Raw genomic sequence first — 23234 nt, 5'->3', positions numbered from 1 at the left:
GAGTCACAAAAAAAGAGGAAAAAGAAGAAAAGGGGGCTGGGCACAAACACCTTGACCCCCTGGTCTGCTGAGGGGGTCCCACAGGAACCCCTCGGGCCCAAAAAAGCTTCTTTTTTTAAAAAACATCATCGTCGAAATTCACGCTGGGTGTGCAAATCTGGAAGAAAAAACAAGCATTTGCAATGCATAAGGTCTCGCATTAGGAAAGTTTGAGCTATTGGTATTGTAAATGACACATTTTTATTTATGTGTTGGTTTTGAAAATAGCAAAAATAATAGCTTTGTCATTTACAGTGGCAATAGTTATAACTTGTGTCACCTATAGCATTTGTAATGCAATATGTGTTGTATTCACGTGACTTAGATGTATTGATATTACAAATAACAATGGCTTTTAATTTTTGTAATAATTAATACTTAAATAAAAGTTATTGTAATTTATAATGGCAATAGCTTAAACTTTTGTAAATAACTTTTGTGAAGAATATGTTCAGTGTATTTTATTGTGACGAAAATCCAAGAACAGAAGTGAAATACTAACCTCTTTTTGTGACATTTGTAATAAAGCTTGAAACATTGAGAGAAAATATTTGACCCAATTGTTGTTCAATGGTTGCACAGATTGATGCTGTGGTGGCGACTAGTGATGCTGTGGTGGCGACCAGTGATAGATAGATAGATAGATAGATAGATAGATAGATAGATAGATAGATAGATAGATAGATAGATAGATAGATAGATAGATAGATAGATAGATAGATGGATAGATGGATAGATGGATAGATGGATAGATGGATAGATGGATAGATGGATAGATAGATGGATAGATGGATAGATGGATGGATGGATAGATAGATAGATAGATAGATAGATAGATAGATAGATAGATAGATAGATAGATAGATAGATAGATAGATAGATAGATAGATAGATAGATAGATAGATAGATAGATAGATAGATAGATAGATAGATAGATAGATAGATAGATAGATAGATAGATAGATAGATAGATAGATAGATAGATAGTTGTGTGTGCGGTTGTGGTTGTGTGTGCATGGTTGTCTGTGTGTGGTTGTGTGTGTTATGCTTTGTTTTCCTATGCTATATTTTGTTATGCTATGCTATGTGTTGTTGTGTTTGGTATGCTATGCTATGTTTTGCTATGCTATGATATGTTTTGTTTTGTTATGCTATGTTTTGTTGTGTTTTGTTAAGCTATGCTATGTTTTGTTGTGTTTTGCTATGTTTTGTTATGCTATGTGTTCTTGTGTTATGTTATGCTATGCTATGTTTTGTAATGTTATGCTATGTTTTGTTATGCTATGCAATGTTTTGTTTTGCTATTCTATGCTTTGTTTTGCTATTCTATGCTTTGTTTTGTTGTGCTATGCTATGTTTTTTTGCTATCCTATGCTTTGTTTTGTTATGCTATGCAATGCTTTGTTGTGTTTTGCTATGATTTGTTATGCTATGCTATGCTTTGTTGTGTTTTGCTATGTTTTGTTATGCTATGTGTTGTTGTGTTTTGTTTTGCTATGCTATGTTTTGTTATGCTATGCAATGTTTTGTTATGCTTTCTTTTATTATGCTATGCTATGTTTTGCTATCCTATGCTTTGTTTTGTTATGCTATGCTATGCTTTGTTGTGTTTTGCTATGCTATGCTTTGTTATGCTATGCTATGTTTTATTGTGTTTTGCTATGCTATGCTTTGTTTTGCTATGCTATGTTTTGTTATGCTATGTTTTGTTATGCTATGCTATGCTTTGTTATGCTATGCTTTGTTATGCTATGTTTTGCTATGCTATGTTATGCTATGCTATGTTTTGTTATGCTATGCTATATGTTGTGTTTTATTATGCTATGCTTTGTTTTGCTATGCTATGTTTTGTTATGCTATGCTATGCTATGTTTTGTTGTGTTTGATATGCTATGTTTTGCTATGCTATTATATGTTTTGTTTTGCTGTGCTATGTTTTGTTGTGTTTTGTTAAGCTATGCTATGTTTTGTTGTGTTTTGCTGTTTTGTTATGCTATGTTTTGTCATGTTATGCATTGTTTTGTTATGCTATGCTATGTTTGTTTTGCTATCCTATGCTTTGTTTTGTTATGCTATGCTCCGCTTAGTTTTGCTATCCTATGCTTTGTTATGCTATGCTATGGTTTGTTGTGTTTTGTTATGCTATGCTTTGTTGTGTTTTGATATGCTATGCTTTGTTATGCTATTTTGTGTTATGCTATGCTATGTTTTGTTTTATTATGCTATGCTTTGCTTTGCTATGTTTTGTTATGCTATGCTTTGTTATGCTATGCTTTGTTATGCTATGCTTTTTTATGCTATGCTTTGTTATGCTATGTTTTGTTATGCTATGTTTTGTTATGCTATGCCAAGCGTTGTTTTGTTAGGCTATGCTATGTTGTGTTCTGTTATGCTATGCTATGTTGTATTTTGTTATGCCATGCTTTGTTGTGTTTTGTTATGCTATGCTAGGTTTTGCTATGCTTTGCAATGCTATGTTTTGTTATGTATGCTATGTTTTGTTGTGTGTTGTTATGCTATGCAATGTTTTGTTGTTTTGTTATGCTATGCTTTGTTATGTTATGCTATGTTTTGTTCTGCTATGTGTTGTGTTTTGTTATGCTATGTTTTGTTATGTTATGCTATGTTTTGTTATGCTATGCTATGCTATGTTATGTTTTGCTATCCTATGCTTTGTTTTGTTATGTTATGCTCTGCTATGTTTAGTTTTGCTATCCTATGCTTTGTTATGCTATGCTATTTTTTGTTGTGTTTTGCTATGATTTGTTATGCTATGCTTCGTTGTGTTTTATTATGCTATGCTTTGTTTTGCTATGCTATGTTATGATATGTTTTGTTATGCTATGCTATGCTTTGTTATACTATGTTCTGTTATGCTAAGCTTTGTTTTGTTATGCTATGCTATGTTGTGTTTGGTTATGCTATGCTATGTTTTGTTGTGTTTTCTTATGCTATGCTATGTTTTGCTAAGCTTTGCAATGCTGTGTTTTGTTATGTATGCTATGTTTTGTTGTGTTTAGTTATGCTAGGCTATATTTTGTTGTGTTTTGCTATGTTTTGTTATGCTATGTTTTGTTATGCTATGCTTTGTTTTATGTTATGTTATGCTATGTTTTGTTATGTTATGCTGTTTTGTTCTGCTGTTTTGTTCTGTTATGTTATGCTATGCTATGTTTTGTTTTACTATGCAAAGTTTTGTTTTGCTATTCTTTGTTATGTTATGTTATGCTATGGTTTGTTTTGATATGCTATGCTATGTTTTGCTGTGTTTTGCTATGTTTTGTTATGCTATGTTTTGTTATGCTATGCTTTGTTTTATGTTATGCTATGTTTTGTTCTGCTATGTTTTGTTGTGTTGTTATGCTATGCTATGTTTTGTTTTACTATGATGTTTTGTTTTGCTATGCTTTGTTATGTTATGCTTTCTTTTGTTATGCTATGTTTTGTTATGCTATGCTATGTTTTGTTGTGTTTTGTTATGCTATGCTATGCTTTGTTGTGTTTTGCTATGCTATGTTTTGTTTTGTTATGCTATGTTTTGTTTTGCTATCCTATGCTGTGTTTTGTTATGCTATGCTATGCTGTGTTTCGTTATGCTATGCTATGTTTTGTTATGCCATGCGGGTGAGGGTATGTGAGGGTGTGTGAGGGTGTGTGAGTGTGTGTGAGGGTGAGTGAGTGTGTGTGAGGGTGAGCGAGGGTGAGTGAGGGTGAGTGAGGGTGAGTGAGGGTGAGGGGGGTGAGGGGGGTGAGGGTGAGGGGGGTGAGGGGGGTGAGGGTGATGGTGCGTGAGGGTGAGAGGGTGAGGGGGTGTGAGGGTGAGGGGGTGTGAGGGTGAGGGTGAGGGTGTGAGAGTGAGGGAGGGTGTGTGAGGGTGAGGGTGTGTGAGGGTGAGGGGTGTGAGGGTGAGGGGGTGTGAGGGTGAGGGGGTGTGAGGGTGAGGGGGGTGAGGGTGTGTGGGAGTGAGGGGGTGTGAGGGTGAGGGGGTGTGAAGGTGAGTGAGGGTGAGAGGGTGAGTGAGGGTGAGAGGGTGAGTGAGGCGTGTGAGGGTGAGTGAGGGTGTGTGAGGGTATGTGAGGGGTGTGAGGGTGAGAGTGTGTGAGGGTGTGGGGGTGTGAGGGTGAGGGGGTGTGAGGGTGAGGGGGTGTGAGGGTGAGGCGGTGTGAGGGTGAGGCGTTGTGAGGGTGAGGGTGTGTGAAGGTGCGGGTGTGTGAGGGTGAGAGGGTGTGTGAGGGTGAGAGGGTGTGTGAGGGTGAGAGGGTGAGGGGGTGTGAGAGTGAGGGGGTGTGAGGGTGAGGAGGTGTGTGAGGGGTCAGGGGGTGTGAGGGGGTGAGGGCGTGAGGGTGAGTGTCTCCAATGAATGTTGCTGCTTCGCCTTCTTTGAAAATGTTCAGTGCTGCAAATAGAGCATGCCGTCCTAATTATCACAGCATGAGGCCCCAAAGTGATAATTATCACAGCATGCAGAGAGGCGCCCCACACTGCTGGAGCACTCAACTGCACATTAATTATAGTTGAGTGCTCCAGCAGCCTGGGGCGCCTGTTGACATGCTGTGATAAGTGGGGTCTCATGCTGTGATAATTGTTACTTGCACGATACTGATTTCCTGCCCCTCCAGGACTCCCTGCCCTGCCTCATGGTTGCCAAGGCAATATTTCTGAAAATATTGTCGTGCCACCGTAAGGCAGGTCATGGAGTCCTCGAGAGGTGGGATCCAGAGAAGACAAATCTGCTAAACAGGAGCTTTTTCCAATGGCAGGCCTCCGTTTCCAGAGGCCTGCCAATGGAAAAAGGGTGCGTGGTTTCACACAGTACTGAAATCCCCCTGTTCACAATAGGTCTTTGCCTGCAGCAGGGCCATGCCCTGCAATGCAGCCTTCGACCTAAAAAAGGAAGCGCAGGCTCTCGCGCTTTGTTTTTGAAAGCCCCCGGGTGGGCCAAGTCCCGGGGGCACTCACCAATATAATATAATTGAATATGTTTAAGCTGGATGACCTCTATTACCCCAGGTCCGTGGAGTGGTCCGGCAGAAAAAGTCACCCAGTATGTGGCATATAGGTTGAGGAGAAGCAGGTCAGGGCCCAACTGAAAGCGGAGTGTCAAATCGCTCCTTGGAAGGGAATGTTACATCTACTAAGTAGATTGATCGTAAAATGGTTACTTTTCTATCAAATGTCTTGAGGTGCTCCAAGAAGGGGATCAACAGGTCCTAAAGATCCTGTCAGGGTAAGTTGTTTTATGTGGTGGCCCTCTCACTCAAATTTTAGATTTGGCAGAGGAAGCGGAGGCTTTGGGTTATTGCCCAAGTGATCTTATCTGGCTGGGCGCAGGTGGGGGATTTGCCTGCTGCACTTTCCCTACAAAATGCAAACGATCCCCCCTGATAACATTTGACCTTGGGCTATATCATTGTACACATATTGTCTAAAAAGGTTATGAACCCTTCAATTACTCCTCTTCCACGTGGAACTACCCCTACCCAGTCTCTTTCATAGCCAATGACTTTCATTTTGCTGCTCTTTCAAGATCTCATTACTTTACACCACCTTTTGTACCTCTTTTTCCTACTCACCAACCCCTCTCTCCTGCTCTTTCACTAATCCATTTCTTTACCTCCTTTGAAATTCTGATCTCCATCCATAAATAAATAAATCAGCCTAACCTGTTCACCAACAGCCTTAGAGGCCCATAAATGACACATAGATCATCTTGTTCTGACTAGCAATACACCCACTCACCCCACTGTACTTGTCATTTAATCGCTCTTCCTTGTTATCTTCTTTGAATGAGAAGCAGCCCCCTTCTGTACCAAATCTACATTTCTTACCCTGATTTTCAAGTTTCTGTCATGCCTCACTGCAGCTATTCCTGTCCAACACTGTGAAATGACTGGTTCATCTGGTTCAGGACCCACGTCATGATCACAGCCTACTAAATCCCCTCTTGGGATTCCAATGCCAATAGAGTTTACTCATCTCTATCCAATTTCCTCACCAAACAACACCACACCTGCTCTCCACCCTCATGTTCCTACATGTTTCGTCTGTATTTTGTACTTCTAACTACCACAAACATCTGGCCACTCACTTTTGTCCTCAAGGTTGACAGCTCACCACACCACAGATTCTCGTTTTATTTTTTTAACTGACATTTCTTTGTCTTCTGGAATTTTTCTATCTTGCCAACATTCTACTCTCTGTAAGTTTTCCCTAGAAATCAATCCTTAGTCCTCAGATCTTTTCACGTTGTTCCATTGTCTGTGAGACCCTAGCTTCCTCACTTGGGTTCTTCCATTCCCTGGCGTTACATCACATAAGCTCTTCTCTTTCCTCACAATAACTCCCCACCTACAAACCACAACCCACAACTCACTCACAGCCATCCACAAGTGGAAGGCCTTCTCTCTCCAGTTGTACTGAACTCTGTAAAAACTGCGATCAGCTGCTTCATATCTTCAGTCACACTCCTAAACAGTGCTGCTCCTCATTTCCATACCAAACACAGCTTTACTGACATCTCTCTGCCACTGCAGACATTTCACTCTCCTCCAAATATTTAAATTTGACCTAATTCCCATTCAATCTTTCAAGTCATTGATAAAAACCAAAGCCTGGGCACCTGCCTGCAGTAGCATCTAACCACAGTATTCCATCACCCAGCACAGATACGATCATCAACTGTGCTACATGCAGACAGTTCAGTCTTCCCTAATTTCCCCCAACCACTTGCTATCGCCATCAAGCAGTCTGTCTCTCTGCAAGAACAGTCTGTGCTCAAGTTCCCAGACCTGGTCTGACACACAATAGCATCAGCATCTACTTCCCTTCCTGTGCAATATGTTTAGTGCCCCAACATCTTCATCTAACAACTAAATCACCATGAATAATATCCTGGTTAGATACTTCTGCCCTTCTTGCTCCTCACATATGAAATCTGCACTCCATAGACTTAAGTGGTTTATCTAATTTGGACATTTTTTTCATTTCATTTCAAATCTTTATTTCGGTTAGTTTTAACCAAAAAAGATACAAATAAAATTTACAATAAAATACATTCTTAATTAGTCCAATAGTTTCAAGGCAGCGTGGCAGGGCAAATAAATCCATGGTAATTACATGATCCAAATCAAAAAAATTGCCAATAAAACCTATCTACATTAATAAATATTTATAAAATGCATTTAAAAGCCAGGCTACCTTTACATAAAAGTATAACATATTTCAAAATAAATAATATATTGAGTGTTTGATCATTTAAAAAATTTTTACAACTATACAACAAGACAGTATTATTAGCAACAAGGGAGAACAGCTCATCAATAAAGCAGCCATTTTTCTTAAATGCAAGTGCAGAATGTTTACAATAGGTTATCGTTGATCCCCTAGTGGCTAAAGCTTTAGTCCCATTTTGTTCCTTATAAGATATACATTAAACAGGAATCTGCTCACGCTGAAGACAACTATTTGTGATGTATCCGTCTTCAATATACGTTCTGCCTCTTTGCAATGCCTGATGTTCAGATTTTTACAGAGTGGTCTTAACCATCGTTTCCTAGCCTCATCATAGGCAGGACAAAAGAACAACATATGTAAGTCGTTTTCTACGGCCATTTTTGCACATAAAGTGCACTGGTCGCAGCTATTGTCACCATGGCTTTTACTCCATCTAGATTTGTTAATGTTTAGCTGCAAGCCCCAGACCTGAATTGCAAGAACAGGGATTTTGCTAACTGGGGGCACACCTCATCAAGATACAGTTCAAATTGCGCAGCATTTTTAAGGTTTAGAAATCTAAATGTAAGAGACCCCACAGAGGAGCCATTCAGCACCGTATCATTGATGTGTGCCCAAAATAATAATTGTAATTGTTTTTTACAGGCCGGAGTAAATTGAATGGAATTCTCCCAATAATGGGAGACACCCAACTTGGTCATCCATACTGCTACATGTTTGAACCAGGGGATCTCTTTACACTGATCGAACTTCATGATCTCTTCTAGACCCTCTCTATAATGAGGGAGCTCTGGTGTTGACCAAAACCTCACCCAAAATAGGAGAGGTCTCAATAATGCATGATGATCAGTCCGTTTGAGAGTAAGATCTATAATCACTAGAATTAGAGGTGTTCTAGTAGGGATACTTAATAATTTCCGAAAAATTTATTTTCTCCCTTCTCAAAAGTGTGCTTGCAGTAAGGACCCCAGATTTCCACCCCTTATAAAGATGCTGATTGAGCTTTGTATCTAAAGACCTCTATTCCGGGGGAAACAGCTTTTGATGTGCTGGCCCCATGTTTTTTTAAGATGGGCAAGGAATTTTGGAGCAAAATTATTTTGTTCTTTTCCAGTTGAGGCTTCCAAGATAATTTAGTATCCAGTGTAATCCCAAGATAGTTAAAACTATGCACGTATTCTGTTTTTTTATCTTTTAATACTAGATTACTTTTAAAAGATTTATGAGGGTTTATAGACATGTATTTTGTTTTGCTGGAATTGATTTCGAGGCCTCTCATGGTACAGTATACATAAAAGGAATCCACGAGACATTGCAGTCGCTTTGGGGTTTGCAAAATTAAGATGGTGTCGTCTGCAAACAATAATGCTGGAATGATTCCCCCCCCCCAGCTTAGGCGAGTCATTCTTGCAAGATTCCAGATGTTTTGGGATGTCATTTACAGAGAGTGAGAAGAGCGTGGGTGCCAATACGCACCCCTGACGCACTCCTCTACTAACTGGTATCGCCTTGGTTAATTCGCCCATGGACCCTATCTTACTTTAGCAAAGTTCCCTTCATGTAGCCTAATTAGCTGTACTAGTAGTTCAATCAGCACACCTAAGTATTTCAACCGGTTCCACAATAAATGCCTGGGTACCAGGACGAACGCCGCCTTTAAATCTACAAAGGCAATATATAAACTGCCTTTCTTTACATCAATGTATTTTCAGCATATACATGTAAACCTAAAAACTTGATCAACCGTGCTAGTTTTAATTCTAAACCCTGCCTGGTATTTTGACATTATTTTCAAAGAACAAGGGAGACCCAAAGGAATATCACTAGGGACCTTGGGCAGTTACGTATTTCAAAAGACAGTGGTCCCTAGTAGTTCAGGGATTAGGCAGAATTGATGGACATACACTCAATAGTCAGTATGACCTTTGTCCAGCAGGACAGGTTTTTATTTTAAGAGATATGGAAAACATAAAAGGATTTTTTACAAGGTGGGTACAACGAGTAACCCACAGGGGACAACACAAAACAGGGGGGTAAACTTGACGCAACAAAGGCGGTCTGTGCTAGTATCTCAGTGAACAGACAATGGTAAAGTACAAAGCATCATTGTGAACAATTTTCTATCAGTAGGGTACATATGATGCTACTATGTCGACGGCGTTTCGATGCCTACACACAGATACATGGCATCATCTTCAGGACAAAGAATTAATTTGTTTGTCTTGAAAGCATAACAGTTTTTTGGGGCCAATATTGTGGTCCACAAAGTAGTCTGTTAAGCAGTACCTATGCTTTTGGAATCAAAGCAAGTAAGGAAATTGAAGGGTTTAGGAGCACAATAGTATCCAAACCAGGGCAAGGGAGCCTCTAAATACGGGACCGGACCAATTGTGTCTCATTCCTGGTTTGGCTGCTCCTTGTCTATGCAGGATACAAAATGGCGGGAATCGACAAGGAGCAGCCAAACCAGGAATGAGACACAATTGGTCCGGTCTCGTATTTAGAGGCTCCCTTGCCCTGGTTTGGATACTATTGTGCTCCTAAACCCTTCAATTTCCTTACTTGCTTTGATTCCAAAAGCATAGGTACTGCTTAACAGACTAATTTGTGGACCACAATATTGGCCCCAAAAAACTGTTATGCTTTCAAGACAAACAAATTAATTCTTTGTCCTGAAGATGATGCCATGTATCTGTGTGTAGGCATTGAAACGCCGTCGACATAGTAGCATCATATGTACCCTACTGATAGAAAATTGTTCACAATGATGCTTTGTACTTTACCATTGTCTGTTCACTGAGATACTAGCACAGACCGCCTTTGTTGCGTCAAGTTTACCCCCCTGTTTTGTCTTGTCCCCTGTGGGTTACTGGTTGTACCCACCTTGTAAAAAATCCTTTTATGTTTTCCATATCTCTTAAAATAAAAACCTGTCCTGCTGGACAAAGGTCATACTGACTATTGAGTGTATGTCCATCAATTCTGCCTAATCCCTGAACTACTAGGGACCACTGTCTTTGGTATTTTGACATAACCTTAGTCTCCTCTATCCATTTAGTTAATCTGTTTAAAATATGCCTGGCAAAAACATTTTGTAAAATATCGATTAAACGAATAGGGCGATAATTTGCAGGATCATGTCGATTACCCTTTTTAAAAATTGTCACTATCTCTGCCCCTTTCAACGTTTCAGGTATTGGTGTGCCTGTCACTATTGCATTTCACAAAAAGTTTATGTATGGCCCCAAACCTCTCAGTCATGTTTTAATAAATCTCCTGGGACTTTATCAGGCCCTGGAGCTTTCCCTCGTTTAATAGCCTCGATTGCCTTTATAGTTTCGTCCAGGCTGAACTGCAAGCTGGCTGCTTTTGCGGCCAGCTCCATGTTTTTGATTAGAACAAATTGATCCCAGTTTGTATCTGAATACAGCCTAGAAAAGTGATAAACCCATGTTTTTTCGTCTAGGAACAGGTCTTTGTTGGACCTGCCCATTTTATTCCCTTTGGCTATGATTCTCCAAAAGCCGGCCTGATCTTTGGACCTGGCTGCATTAATTAAATCTGTCCAATTATCATCCTCCCAATCTTTTTCCGCTTGTGCAAGTAATTTTTTATAGTTGTGTTTTTTCTCCCTTACTGTTATTATGTTATTGTTTTTAATTGCTTGGATTAGCTCTGTTTTAGCTATCCAACAGTCTTTATTGGACCAGGGAATACCCATCTTACTGTGTCCTTTACCATCACTATCCCTTCCTTTAGGTAAATTGCTTAATATTGGGGCTAGAGCATGTATCAACTTATTATGTAAATCCAACACTGGGATTTCCTCAGCTGGTATCTCTAAGAAGGGTATAATTGTCTCAGAAAAGGTACTGTAAATCTTAGTCAAAGATCTAACATTGCCTAAAATATTCGGCCACTTAACAGCTCTCCTGTCGTTGCTTATTAAAAGCACATCCTCAGTGGTACTATTTTCTCTTTCACCCACTGGGGTAGATACCAAAGGTTCGGGTATTAACATAAGCTTTAGAGGACGATGATCACTCTCGGTTCTGGGGTCATTTTAAAATCTACAGTATATGGCCATAGCTCTACAGAGATCAATATATAATCAATGTTACTCCGCGAGCTGCCTCTGCAAAATGTATGTGCACTTGGCCTATCAGAAGATAAGCGCCCGTTGCATGCTCTCAAATCGTGGCTCAACATAAACTTCAGTATTTGTGCCACTGCCACAGTACATTTTACCTCCCTTTTGCTTTTTAATGCCGGGATGTTATTTGCCATATCTTGTTCCTCAAAGAGCTTGTGAAATCCTTTTATGGGCTCATAATTACAATTAAAATCGCCTCCTATGATAATCCTTGATTTAGGACCTAGGCCATCTAAAAGGAGTCCAACTGCCCTATTACTAGTGAATCTTTATGGGTACGGTTCGGTCTATTATAGATGTTAAATAAATATAGGTCTTTTCCATCCCTGGCAACTATTTTTAGACCCAACAAATCACATGATGGTATGTACAATTCAACAATATCAATTTCAAGTGTGATTCTAATCCATATTACCAAGCCCCCTGATGGTCTACCCCTTAGTGATGGTCTTGCGTCCACACTGAATGTCTTAAAACCAATTCTATGGGAGGTTTCCAGTAACCAAGTCTCCTGTAGGAGAATGATATCGCTCTGTTCTATATAGTCATTCCATACCAAATCAGTTAGGTTCCTATTTAGCCCTGCTATTTTCCACGAGGTGAGCTGCACTTCCAAGCTCTCACTCATTTCTAATGCTGGATGTCGCCTAGCTCCTATATTTTCATTTGATTGCATTACATTTTTGTTTTTGTTATCCAGAGGGTGATCCAAGTATGGCTTTAAGTTTGGCACCTGTGGCATTAGTACAGGCTCCATCTCCCCCTGTCTTAAAGACCCATTTGTCCTGTCGATTGGAACATTGTGTGCATCTATACTCTGTCCAGATTCACCAAGTGAATTTGACCTGAACACTATACAGGTATTCCCTATATGTAGTCAGTCTTGATCATCTAAAGACAGGAGCCCTTCAAATCTATTTACGAGTAGAGGGGTGTCCACATTATTAGTACTGTTCCTTATCAATGTTTGAGAGAGAATGGGTTTGAGTTGAGAGAGCAGGAAGCAGTGGCGCTCTGAGCAGTGTGACCTTGATGCTGAAATTTTCGTGCAGTTGGCACGCGGTGCAAAGCAGGACAGGGGAATACAAACCCAACAGGAAAAACAACCCGTGTGGTGGTGTAGGGAGGCCTAAACCAACAGGAATAAGCACAGATCCTGTGCACACGCTAGTAGGTTATTTTGTCCTAGTGTAAGGACATGCATTTACCCGCTGAGAGAAAGTCTACATTAAAATTCAAAAACGCCAAACACAAAGATTCATGTGGGTGAAAGATGTTTATAAGTCAATTGTTGGTCAGTACAGAAAATAGTAGCCAGCCGACACGTGTTTCGTCACACCGTGAAGGTAGATGCCACTCATCAGGGCTGAGGGGCTACGGTGGTATCGGAATCGTGGTGGCAGTAACCGGTAGAATGCCAGCCACACGTGTGTGGGCTGAACGTGAAAAGTCGCTAATTACCCTGTTCTTCCAAAAGGAGGTGAAGTTGAGGACGTGTGCATCCCGGGCTTCATGGGGTGCTTACCCGGACCACGCTCGCCCTACGGATGCACGGATCGGGTGCGCTCTCCCTACCCCAAGCACCCCATGAAGCCTGGGACGCACACGTCCTCAACTTCACCTCCTTTTGGAAGAACAGGGTAATTAGCGACTTTTCACGTTCAGCCCACACACGCATGGCTGGCATTCTACCGGTTACTGCCACCACGATTCCGATATCACTGTAGCCCCTCAGCCCTGATGAGTCACATCTACCTTCACGGTGTGACGAAACACGTGTCGGCTGGCTACTATTTTTTGTACTGACCAACAATTGACTTATAAACATCTTTCACCCACATGAATCTTTGTGTTTGCCGTTTTTTAACTTTAACGTAGACTTTCTCTCAGCGGATAATTGCATGTCCTTACACTAGGACAAAATAACCTACTAGCGTGTGCACAGGATATGTTCTTATTCCTGTTCCTTATCAATGGTCTATAAAAATACCATAATGGGAGGGTACAAAAACAAGTATTTATTAAAGAGCTCTCTGCTTGGACATTTAATATATTCATAACCAGGTGGGGGCGTCTAAAATTTATACCCACACAGTCTCCTCTTATATTCTTCGGTGATTCCCCCAGCCACCCTACTCTGCAAACCATGAGAATGTCTTCGATGTTTAGTGGGCGGAAAGATTTAAATGTTGATAACCAATCCACTACTTTGTTCCGTAAGTTAGCCCAAGATTCCTTCTGCACTCTTCTTAAAGCAGGCACTCTAGCTAACACTAAAAAATACGGACATGATGCTGGGGGTAACTGCAAGATCTCCTCATTAGGTATTACGTCTGTGCCTTTAGGGCTGTATATTGCTGTATTAGCGAGATGGCTGCTTGATGTGTCAGGGGCTATTTGAGCCTGCAAACTATTTATCAGGTTCATTCCTGTTCCTGCTATAGCTCGTAGCCTGCCCTCAATATGCCCCTCTTTGCACGATTCCAGATTACTAGGTTTAAATATAGGTGCATCATTGGGTGCATTTCCCCTCCTGCGTGTACCCTCTTTGTCATTAATGACCCGACCCTCCATTTGTGGTTGCATTTGAGAATATGACTGTGCTTGGAGGCCCCCATCGCGGATATCCATACAAGTAAGGCCATCACTCGACCTCGAACGCCCTATTAGAGTATTTAATTGCTCCATTTTTTTCTGTAACAGGTTAAAATTTGTATACATACTTTCCACCAACTGTCTTAACCTTGCCTTGAGTTCAGATTCTAAGGACAATTTTATTGTGTGCTCTGCCCTTCCCACTATTTTCTCTATCTGTGAGGTATACGAATCATAGTCTAATTCTGTCTGTGTACTGACTGAATTCTTAACTAACGTTCGTGGCTTAACATATTCTGATTTTGACACTTTAGTTATCCCCCGCCTTTCTTTATCTTGGGATTCTTTACAACAGGTTTGTTGTTCTTATGTCCCAGCTGATCTTGCCCCTTTTCCCCCGCAATCAAACTTTGCTTCCATAGCCTTGATGTTATGCCTGGACTAGGTGAGCTACTCTTTGCCTCTAACGATACTTGCAGGGAAATTATAGGGGTATTTGACAACCGTGACTCATTTTGGACCATTATCACTGGGCTCAACGGGATTGTTTGCATATTCTCAGTAGGTTTGTGGGAAAACAACAGCCTGTTTGTGGAGGAATTAGTAGGGTCAAGCGATAGAAGCCTTTCTACTAATTGAATTTCGTGATTCAAAAGTGATTCCGCTCTTATAATAAAGGCATCTAGTGTGGCAACAGAGCCCTTACGATTACTCATTGTTTTGTCCGTGGCTCTTCAGCCTTAATAGATACTAGAAGGGAAAATAAGACCCAAAATAGTTTAAGGCCGGGACAAGATATAACAAATAGAAGAGTAACTCAAATCTATTTAGCAATTACTGGACTTGTGCCCTATACACAAGATTTAACACAACCAATTGAGCTTACCCCACGGATGACAGTATACATGTGTTAGGGGGGTAGCCCAGTCTGGTCTCAGCCAGTCACAGTGTATATAGTGGAAAGAAACAGGACACTTAGCATACACAAGAGTTTCAAGCGATACAATAGTCCAGGCTTACCACACTGCTACAAGGCTATCAATGTCCCAGTCCAGTCTCTGTCAGGCTCTGACGGGCGCAGACGGGCCTGCCCTTGGCCAGGGCACGCGTCCCGCGCTGCGGGAGCCCTGACCCCCTTATGAGCACCTCCTGGTGCTCACCAACATGAGGCGCGGCGTGACTGCTCAATGATTAGAGCGGCAGGCCCTGATGCAGAGGTATAGCCCGGGACCAGGGTTCAATTCCCTGCCTCGGCGGGTCTTGGGCTCAAAATTCCACAGACCTGATAATTCTCGCCTCGGTGCCTATTCCAATCATGGAGTCCCACTCTGCAACTCTGGGCAATAGCTTGCTTAATCTCCACAACGGCCCCCACAACGCTAAGCATGCCTGGCCTCCACCTTGGGGGTGCCCAGGAGTGGACGCCTCACAGGGAAAGCCAGGATGGGTTCCACAGCGGTATTCGTACAAGCGCCTTGAGACCCTTGCGGGTGAGTAGTGCGCTATACAAGTATCAATTTACTGCTGCGCAGGATGCTGGGGGATGTAGTTCCCTGGTTGCAAATGGGCAATGGCAGCACTCGGAGGCACTCAGATAGTGCGGCGGCCCCTTCTGTGTCCCAGACAGACTCTGTGATAACTCAGGCAAGTGCTGGCAGGTTCCGCGTTGACTCAGGCAAATGTTGGCAGGTTCGGAAAAAGAAACACGGGCTCCATTTTAGATAGTCATGGGGTCCTCTCAAGGAATTCTGGGCAAATCAACAGCCTTCTGCCTCCAAATTTGCACCTGTACATTGTAATATATTTTTCATATGGCCTCTGCTACTTACTGTACGATATCTATACTCCCCCACACACACTGCAAACATGTTAAAGGTAACTTGTACTCTAACCCTACCTTTGCTAAATTTGGTAAAGTGTTTTGGTATGATATGTTCTTGGAAAATTAAAACAAATACCTACAATAGACGTCTTGAAGCGGAAACACATTTGGTAATTGTACATACTCTGATCTCATTTTAGACATGTGTGCAACACATTTATGATAGTAGTACCTTAATCCTGCCGATCTTCTAACCACAAGGAAGGCATCTACTGCATAGCAAAACAACCACCAAAAGCAGGCACTATAAAGCAGTTGTATCCACATCTGCAGAAGAGAAACAATGTTTGTCACTGGCAATCATAACATATTTGCTATATCTAGACTCAGGTTAAATGATGAATTGTATACATTTTCTGTGCCAATTGTTCTCTCGTTAGAACATTGTCGCATGACATCTAGGGCTTGGAAGAAAACTGGAAATTTCCACGGTCTAATCCAGAATAGACATTTCTGTGTAAAATATATTTAGAAATTTTAGGTATTACTGGACAATCTCTTGTACACATTCACAAATATTGCTTGTACCGTGTCACACCAGAAATTCTTAAATATACTATAAAGTTTGCTACATTATTGCTCCTTCTCTCGTTCTATCATAGAGCGCACGAACTTTAGCAAAGATCTAATAATAGTAATAATAACTACAATAATAATAATATTAATAGTAATATTTTATAAATGTAGCAAAGTTGTGAACATTTTACTAAAGTTACAGATGTACACCTGAAACACTGACATAAAATGACCCTTTCAACCTTTTCCGAGATGCCTGATAACAGGCGTAACTCTGGGGGATGCGGAAGCCAGCAAAGATCAGCTCTTTTCCAAATCCCGTCCTTAATAACATTGCCCGCAGGTGGGACACCTCTCAGGCATGAGACAGGGAGTCTTTAGCTCCATTGAAAAATGTATGATACTCTCCTAGCCTATGGAAAATGCCCTACCCCTTAAGCATGCCATTAGAAGGTTACACCAGAAAATTCACCTTACCTCTTTGATTTAGAGGTGTGAGGTTATATTATGAGCCACTACGAAAACAGGATATGGAGATGGGTGTATAGTACAGATAATTTCACATTAATATCTAACATATCTGAGAGGTGTAAGAGGCTGATTGAGTTTTTCTGGGGTAAGTGTGTCTTACTTCCGACATGAGTATGAGTTACAACTAAGGGCAACCACCCTTAGAAAAAGAGTTTTGAATCCAGCCCTAAATGCCAAATTCTACTACTGAGAAATCATGAAATTCTTCGGCAATATACATTTTCAAACAGTGGTGGTGTGGGTGTCCATTCAAATATCAGCTGGTCTAAAAATGAATTACCCTGGAGCAAATCTTTTGCATTTACCAAATATTAACACTTGGTAAGACATGATTAAAACATGGGATATAAACTGACGAAAATGCACCTATTAGGTCTCTAAACAGATATCATTCAAATTTAGAATTTTCATTAAGATTCTCCGTATGCCTGTATCTGTAAGAAGCATGTACCAATTATATCTGAAGTATACCTCTTAAAACAGACAAATAAACGTACAACAATATGATGCATGTATGTAGGTATTTCTAAGCTATTTCTAAAGTTCGATCCTAGCCAAAAGGCAACGAAGTGCTGTACATTTGTCAAAGGCAAGCTTGAAGTCAGCGAGTAATAATACAGGAAGCTGAGTTTTGAATGGTTAATGAATTGTGATGAAGTATCTTTAAAGAGGTGAGTCTTCAACTCTTTACTAAATTGGAGTAGCATTGCGGCGGTCCTGGATGGATACGGAAATATCGTTCCAGATCCTTCATGCCTAGATGGAAATGGCCTGTTGTTTTGGCTTTACTTTTTAACACTTTTTAGTCTGCAGACTGATGGTGTCTTTGCTGTGGTTTGGCAGTGAACCACCAGAGATGGTCATCGTGTCTGTCAGATAAGCAGGGGTGTTTGGTGTAATGGCTTTGTAAATGATGCCGCTGTTTTTGACGATGGTGCAGCCTGGCAAGTGGAGACAATGATGTTCCATCAGGGTTGGGTGTTGTGATCATATTCTTCAGGTCCTGCGATTTGATCATGCTCAATTAGATGTGTGATGTGTCCCTTGTACTTTAAATTTGAAGATAGCTGGGGCTTGCTCGCTTTTTAAGTGTGAATTACTTCAAAATGGCAGACTTGCGTCTCCACTTGCACGCAGCCGATTCTCATCCATCAAAAATAGGCTCCCAGCCAATCACATCTCTGCAATATGCTGACAACGTGGTACTCCTGAACCAAACTGGAGTTGGGTTACAGAGATTAATAGATACTCTCAACAATTAGTGTAAAATAAAGAAAATGGCGCGAAACTTCGAAAAAAAAGCATATGTGGGAGCAAAACGCAAGGAGCAATGGCGGCTAGCCAAACAACAATAAATACAAGTAGTTGCGATTCCACAAGATGACCGAGGAGAGCATCTTCAATACCAATACTCTTTGGTATTCAATCGCTTCTGAAATCGATCAAGAATCCATCACTTACGCCAATTTCTAGAGTAATAAAGGCTAAGCTCATTCGCACCATTTGACACCGAGGCATTCCCAGATACATTTAGCATTTAAAAAAAAAACAACAAGTAAAACCCGCTGCTCCCTACTAAACTTGCCCCAAAATGTCATCCCCAACACGGATTAGGCTTGAATTCAACCAAATTGAACAACTGGTGCAGCTTTTCTAAAATATACGCACACACTAAGTACAGCAAAAAGTACAGTGAAGTCTCTCCTTTGGAAGAAATTGAATCCTGCTCAACCTAAAGAGAATAAGGCCTGCACTAATGCCTTGAATGTCAGTCTGCAATGGGAAGGAGTCGAGGGTGAGGAAGCACGTATCACATGCTCTGTTCAAGAAAATGATAAACAAAGTGAAACCAGGAACTTCCTTCACCACAAAAACAAATAGTTTCCCTAAAACAAATCACGCATGGCTTGTAATAAATTCTTATAGAAGTCACCAGTGCAGAGCTGTTTGACTGAACCTTTTAAATCTCATTACAAAATTAGGCTGCTGTAGGTTCGCATGGGTCGCCTCCCATCCCCTGATTTCCTGCCTAAATGGGTGGAGAGGCCCGTCCTGCATACTGGTCAGCTATGTTCTCAATCTCAAGAGTCAGTGGCATATTTTCTATGCACGTGTCTATGACTAATTGCGAATCGCGGACTCTTTTTACATAACATTTTTATACAGTATGGCATTCGCACGTTGTCATGCCATTATTTTCTATTCGCCAGATGAGTATCCACTTGCTGTTAACCAAGGCTTCCGGTTTTCCGTTTTAACTGATTTTTACAGATACATACAGACAGAAAACAATGTTTTTCCACCTGTACTTATTTTTTTAAAGCGTAAAAATACAGAAAACTGTGATCCTTGTGAGTGACTCGCCATGCAGTCCTTCAGAATTCCAGGTCAACAGCTGAGCATGGGAAGTTTAAAAAAGCATTGGCAATGCTATAGGTCTCGCATTTATGACAGTTTGAGCTATTGGCATTGTAAATGACAATGCCTTTTATTTATGTGTTTTTTTTAAACCGAGACATAAAAGGCATTATCATTTATAGTGCCAATAGCTTAAGCAATTGCAAATGTGTTAGGAGAGAGCGTGTCCTGCCTTTTCCTGCTGGCAACAGCAGCCAGGGCAAATCTCTATGCGAAAATAGTGCTCAGAGGCTGTAATTAAAGCCTACCGAGCAACACAACACGTAAAAGGGGGTGTCTTCATGGGAGGTAACAAAATGGGAAAATGTGGTACTAAGGAGGGTCTACTAAGTCAATTGACTAATGAAAAGCCACAGCTTACAATTGACAATGACACAAACCAATGAAAAAACTGGGCGGAGAGTGGGAGGAGCTCCACTTCCATACCTTAAAACAGCATGCCTTGCAAAGCAGCGCATGCATTGCCCAGGCTCGACCTAAAAAACAGGGTGAGATTTCCTTAAATACAGGCCTTAGTTAACATATATTTATATATAATGCAATATTTACATGTGGGTGTAGTGTTTTGTTATATTTGGCAGCTTAATTTGCTAAAGTGTGACAGGCATCAAACTATGAGTGCATGTTTATTAGTTAAATAAATGTGGAAATTTTACATTTTACGATCCATTTATTCTCAAAACACAAAATAAATATGGAAAAATACCAATAAGGTGGCTAAAATATAAATATGGATAAATATAAACGGAAATGTTAAAAAAAATATATATCATAAAACCAGGATCAAGGGATCTAAACGCTTTGCCAGGTGCTCGGGATGAGGACATTCTGTGCCCATCAGTGCTTCAAAAAGTGTCAACCTTGTCCTTTCCAGAACATCTAACATGCACACACTTCATGTAGTTATGGGTGAAGATTCAGCATGGTCATGGTCTATAATTGTTCAGTGTGCATTTGTGTTCTGGTGAACCGTCTTGGTCTATTCAGTTCATCAACTTACTTGCCCTACTAAAGAGGGCATTACTAGTTAGAATCAGTTCAATACATGCCAAGGGGCTGGCCGCCACAGAAGATTTGTAATATTTGTGTATCGTTGAACATACAAGTATCTGCTTCTTGCTGGAATGTCCCAGTAGTGTCCAATCCAGACCACAACATCCCTACGGAGAAAGCCTTCAGGGTTGTGACAAAAGAATAACTAAACATTCTCAGAAATATCGGGGAAGTACCTTAGCCCTGCCAAAACATAATGGAACAGTTCAAATAAAAGTATTCCTGTCCTGGGAAGAGCTGGTAGTATCTTGTTTAAAGAACATAGGCCCGTTAGAAGAGTGTAGTTACCGTCTCAATCTAGAAACCGCAGGGTACTGGGCTGTTTTAAGTAAAGCAGCTGTAATGAGGAGTAGTCACATTCTTCCATCTTAAATACAACAGTCCAACTGATAAGTCCTGGGTCTACTCATTACGTGTGTGGCAGACCTGCTGAGAAATGTTGGCTTGGTTTACTCAGGAATGTGAAGAATATGAAATGTCATTACATAGCATTCCACTACCCCTAATTTCATCACTTGGAATTCCTGTCCCTCTTTTTTGATGAGTTTGTACTTTATCAGTTATTTGTTGCTTGTGCTTTGCTTAGAATAGGGGATTAGGGGACAGCCGACCTGACTGCGTTCTGTCTTCCGTAAGTATTGGGGGAATGGTGCCGTCCAGTGCACTGTGCATCTTTTGGGCTACATACAGTTAACTGTTGTAGCCCAAGCATTTATAACCGACCATTTGGAGCTGTCACTCACCATTTTGTCATTAGGTGGCACAGTGGCAGCCCTATAGTTAGTGGGTCCTGTCCGTTTTTTAGGTAGCCCTGTTTTGATATAAGTTTATGATGCCTGGAAAAAGGTGCAGCATTGACCTACTGGCCAAGGGCACGGTCTTTGCTCTGGTCTGCCCGGCGAGGCCCGCTTCAGGCGGTGGTGCTACTGCTATGTTGGCATGCACACCACGAGATAGTGGCCGGTATGGAGCCAGGGCTGTCACATATGCGGAGAGTGGCATCGAAAGCATGTAGAGGGCGGAGCGGGTTGGATTAAGGGCCGCACATGGAGAGCGACTTTGCGGGAGGTGTGAGTGTCAGTGCATGATGCTACCCAGAGGGTCTAGCTGCATGCAGGGGAACACATATATTTCAAAGACATGTGGGTGGGTGGGGGGAGGGGATTAGGCCTGAGTAGAACAGCCAGGGGCTGAAGATTAGCCCCTGTGAAGGAAACCAGGCCTGACACAGACAGCGCATCCAGAATGTGCTGAAGGCCCTGGCTATCTACAGGGACACAGTGGGACACCGGTAGGGGGCGCAGTACAGCACCTAACCAGGCCTGGGGTTTCTCACACCAGTAATTTGAGGGAGGGGACAACTAGCCGCAGTCAGAAGAAGGATTGGCATAACAATGAAGAAGAGTAAGGGGGGGAGGAGGGACAGGCCTTTGAAGAGCTGCCCACACCCAGGGCGTTTAGAGCGGCAGGAAGGGATGATGATTAGTATAGGAAATCCCTGGGGAAGGGGGATTGGTTGAAGAGAGTGCCTCAAAGATTGCGGTCACAGTAGCCAGTAGGGCTGCTTTTGGGGCGGAGGGACACTGGCGGGGCTTTAGGTCGAGGGGGAGCAGAGAGTTCAGGAGGGGACAGTGGCATGAGCCCCATCTACAGGGCCCGGCACCTGCCTTAGTGGGGGCACTCTTGGAATGGAGCAAAGATGAAGGACAGGGAGAGGAGTACGAGGAGGGGGTACATTCTGTAAGCAGACAATGAGGGAAGACAGAGGTGGATTATAGGGGTTCAAGGACATTTCTGCTGTAGGTGGCAGGATATCCTCACATGGCAGACTTGGGGAGCACACTGAGGCTCCACAACCACAAGGAGAAGTGAAGGCATGGCACAGAGTGGTCAACCGGATGGCATTGTAGGTCGCGGCATTGGCTGACACGAGAAGGTCTAGTAAGGCCTGGTTAGGGCTAACAGCAACCAAGAACAGAGCATCTTCGGGAGAAAGGATATACAGGTCAAGGCGGTCAGCGGTGACAGAGCACCAAGGAGGGCTTGTTATGGCCCCCAGGAGAAGGGAGACATTCACAGCAAGGTGGGGTGCAATGTACCCTATTAGGTGGCGGTTCCACCATCACCTAAGTAGGCGGTGGCTGATGAATTGGCAGATTGCATGGAGTTGGACTATGAGGAGGATAGTCTTGAGGAGAGTGAAGTTATGGGCAGCGATATACCTGCTGAAGCGGAACAGAGTTGGTTGCAGGGCATACAGGGGGTCATTAATCAGTTTCCGCATAGTGTCTTACAGGCTGCATACAAGGTTCCGACAAGATCTACTGACACCAGGTTCACAGGCAGGGGGCTTCCACTGGCAAGGTGGCATGCTACGGATCGGACATCGGTCATAACACCAGGTTAGGAAAAAATAAGGGTCACCGGACCCTGGTTATGGTGTCAATTGGAGTGGATGCTTGGACTGAGCGGGATAGGAAAGCACACAGTTACAGAAAGGCTGGTATGTGAAGAACATTTGGGTAGGCATAGAGGAGCGGAAGTCAGATACAAGAGAAACAGAGGGTACACATGAGAAAGAAGGGGATGGGGGACCGCCCCACCAGTGGGGGAATCAGCGAGAGAACAGCAGGGCAATAAGGGGAAGGACACAGGGACAAGTGCTGGAGACAAGACGGGGTGAAGGAGAAAAATGAAAGGTTGAGGTAGCCGACTTCAAGGAAAGCAAGGAGCTGAAAGAGAAGAAATTGCCATCCACGTGTGTAACTAGACCCTTTGGGGCACACATTATGCTGTCCACAAAGGAGAAAATT

The 23234-nt window shown here is 42.0% G+C and overlaps 1 protein-coding gene across 2 annotated transcripts in view; it reads right to left on the bottom strand.

Moving 5' to 3' along the window:
• The window catches only part of GPR143 (G protein-coupled receptor 143), a 372216-nt gene that overhangs the window by 308277 nt on the left and 40705 nt on the right, over positions 1-23234 (bottom strand). For both annotated transcript variants that reach the window (XM_086934793.1, XM_086934792.1), the window contains exon 3: positions 16076-16170. In XM_086934793.1, the coding sequence (XP_086790919.1) occupies positions 16076-16170 (95 nt within the window). The remainder of the gene's footprint in view (positions 1-16075; positions 16171-23234) is intronic.

This window comes from Lissotriton vulgaris, chromosome 8 (assembly GCF_964263255.1).
Source record: "Lissotriton vulgaris chromosome 8, aLisVul1.2, whole genome shotgun sequence".
Classification (NCBI taxonomy): Eukaryota; Metazoa; Chordata; class Amphibia; order Caudata; family Salamandridae; genus Lissotriton; species Lissotriton vulgaris.
The sequence above is the reverse complement of the archived record's forward strand: the minus strand, read 5'-3'. Positions and strand labels throughout refer to the sequence as shown.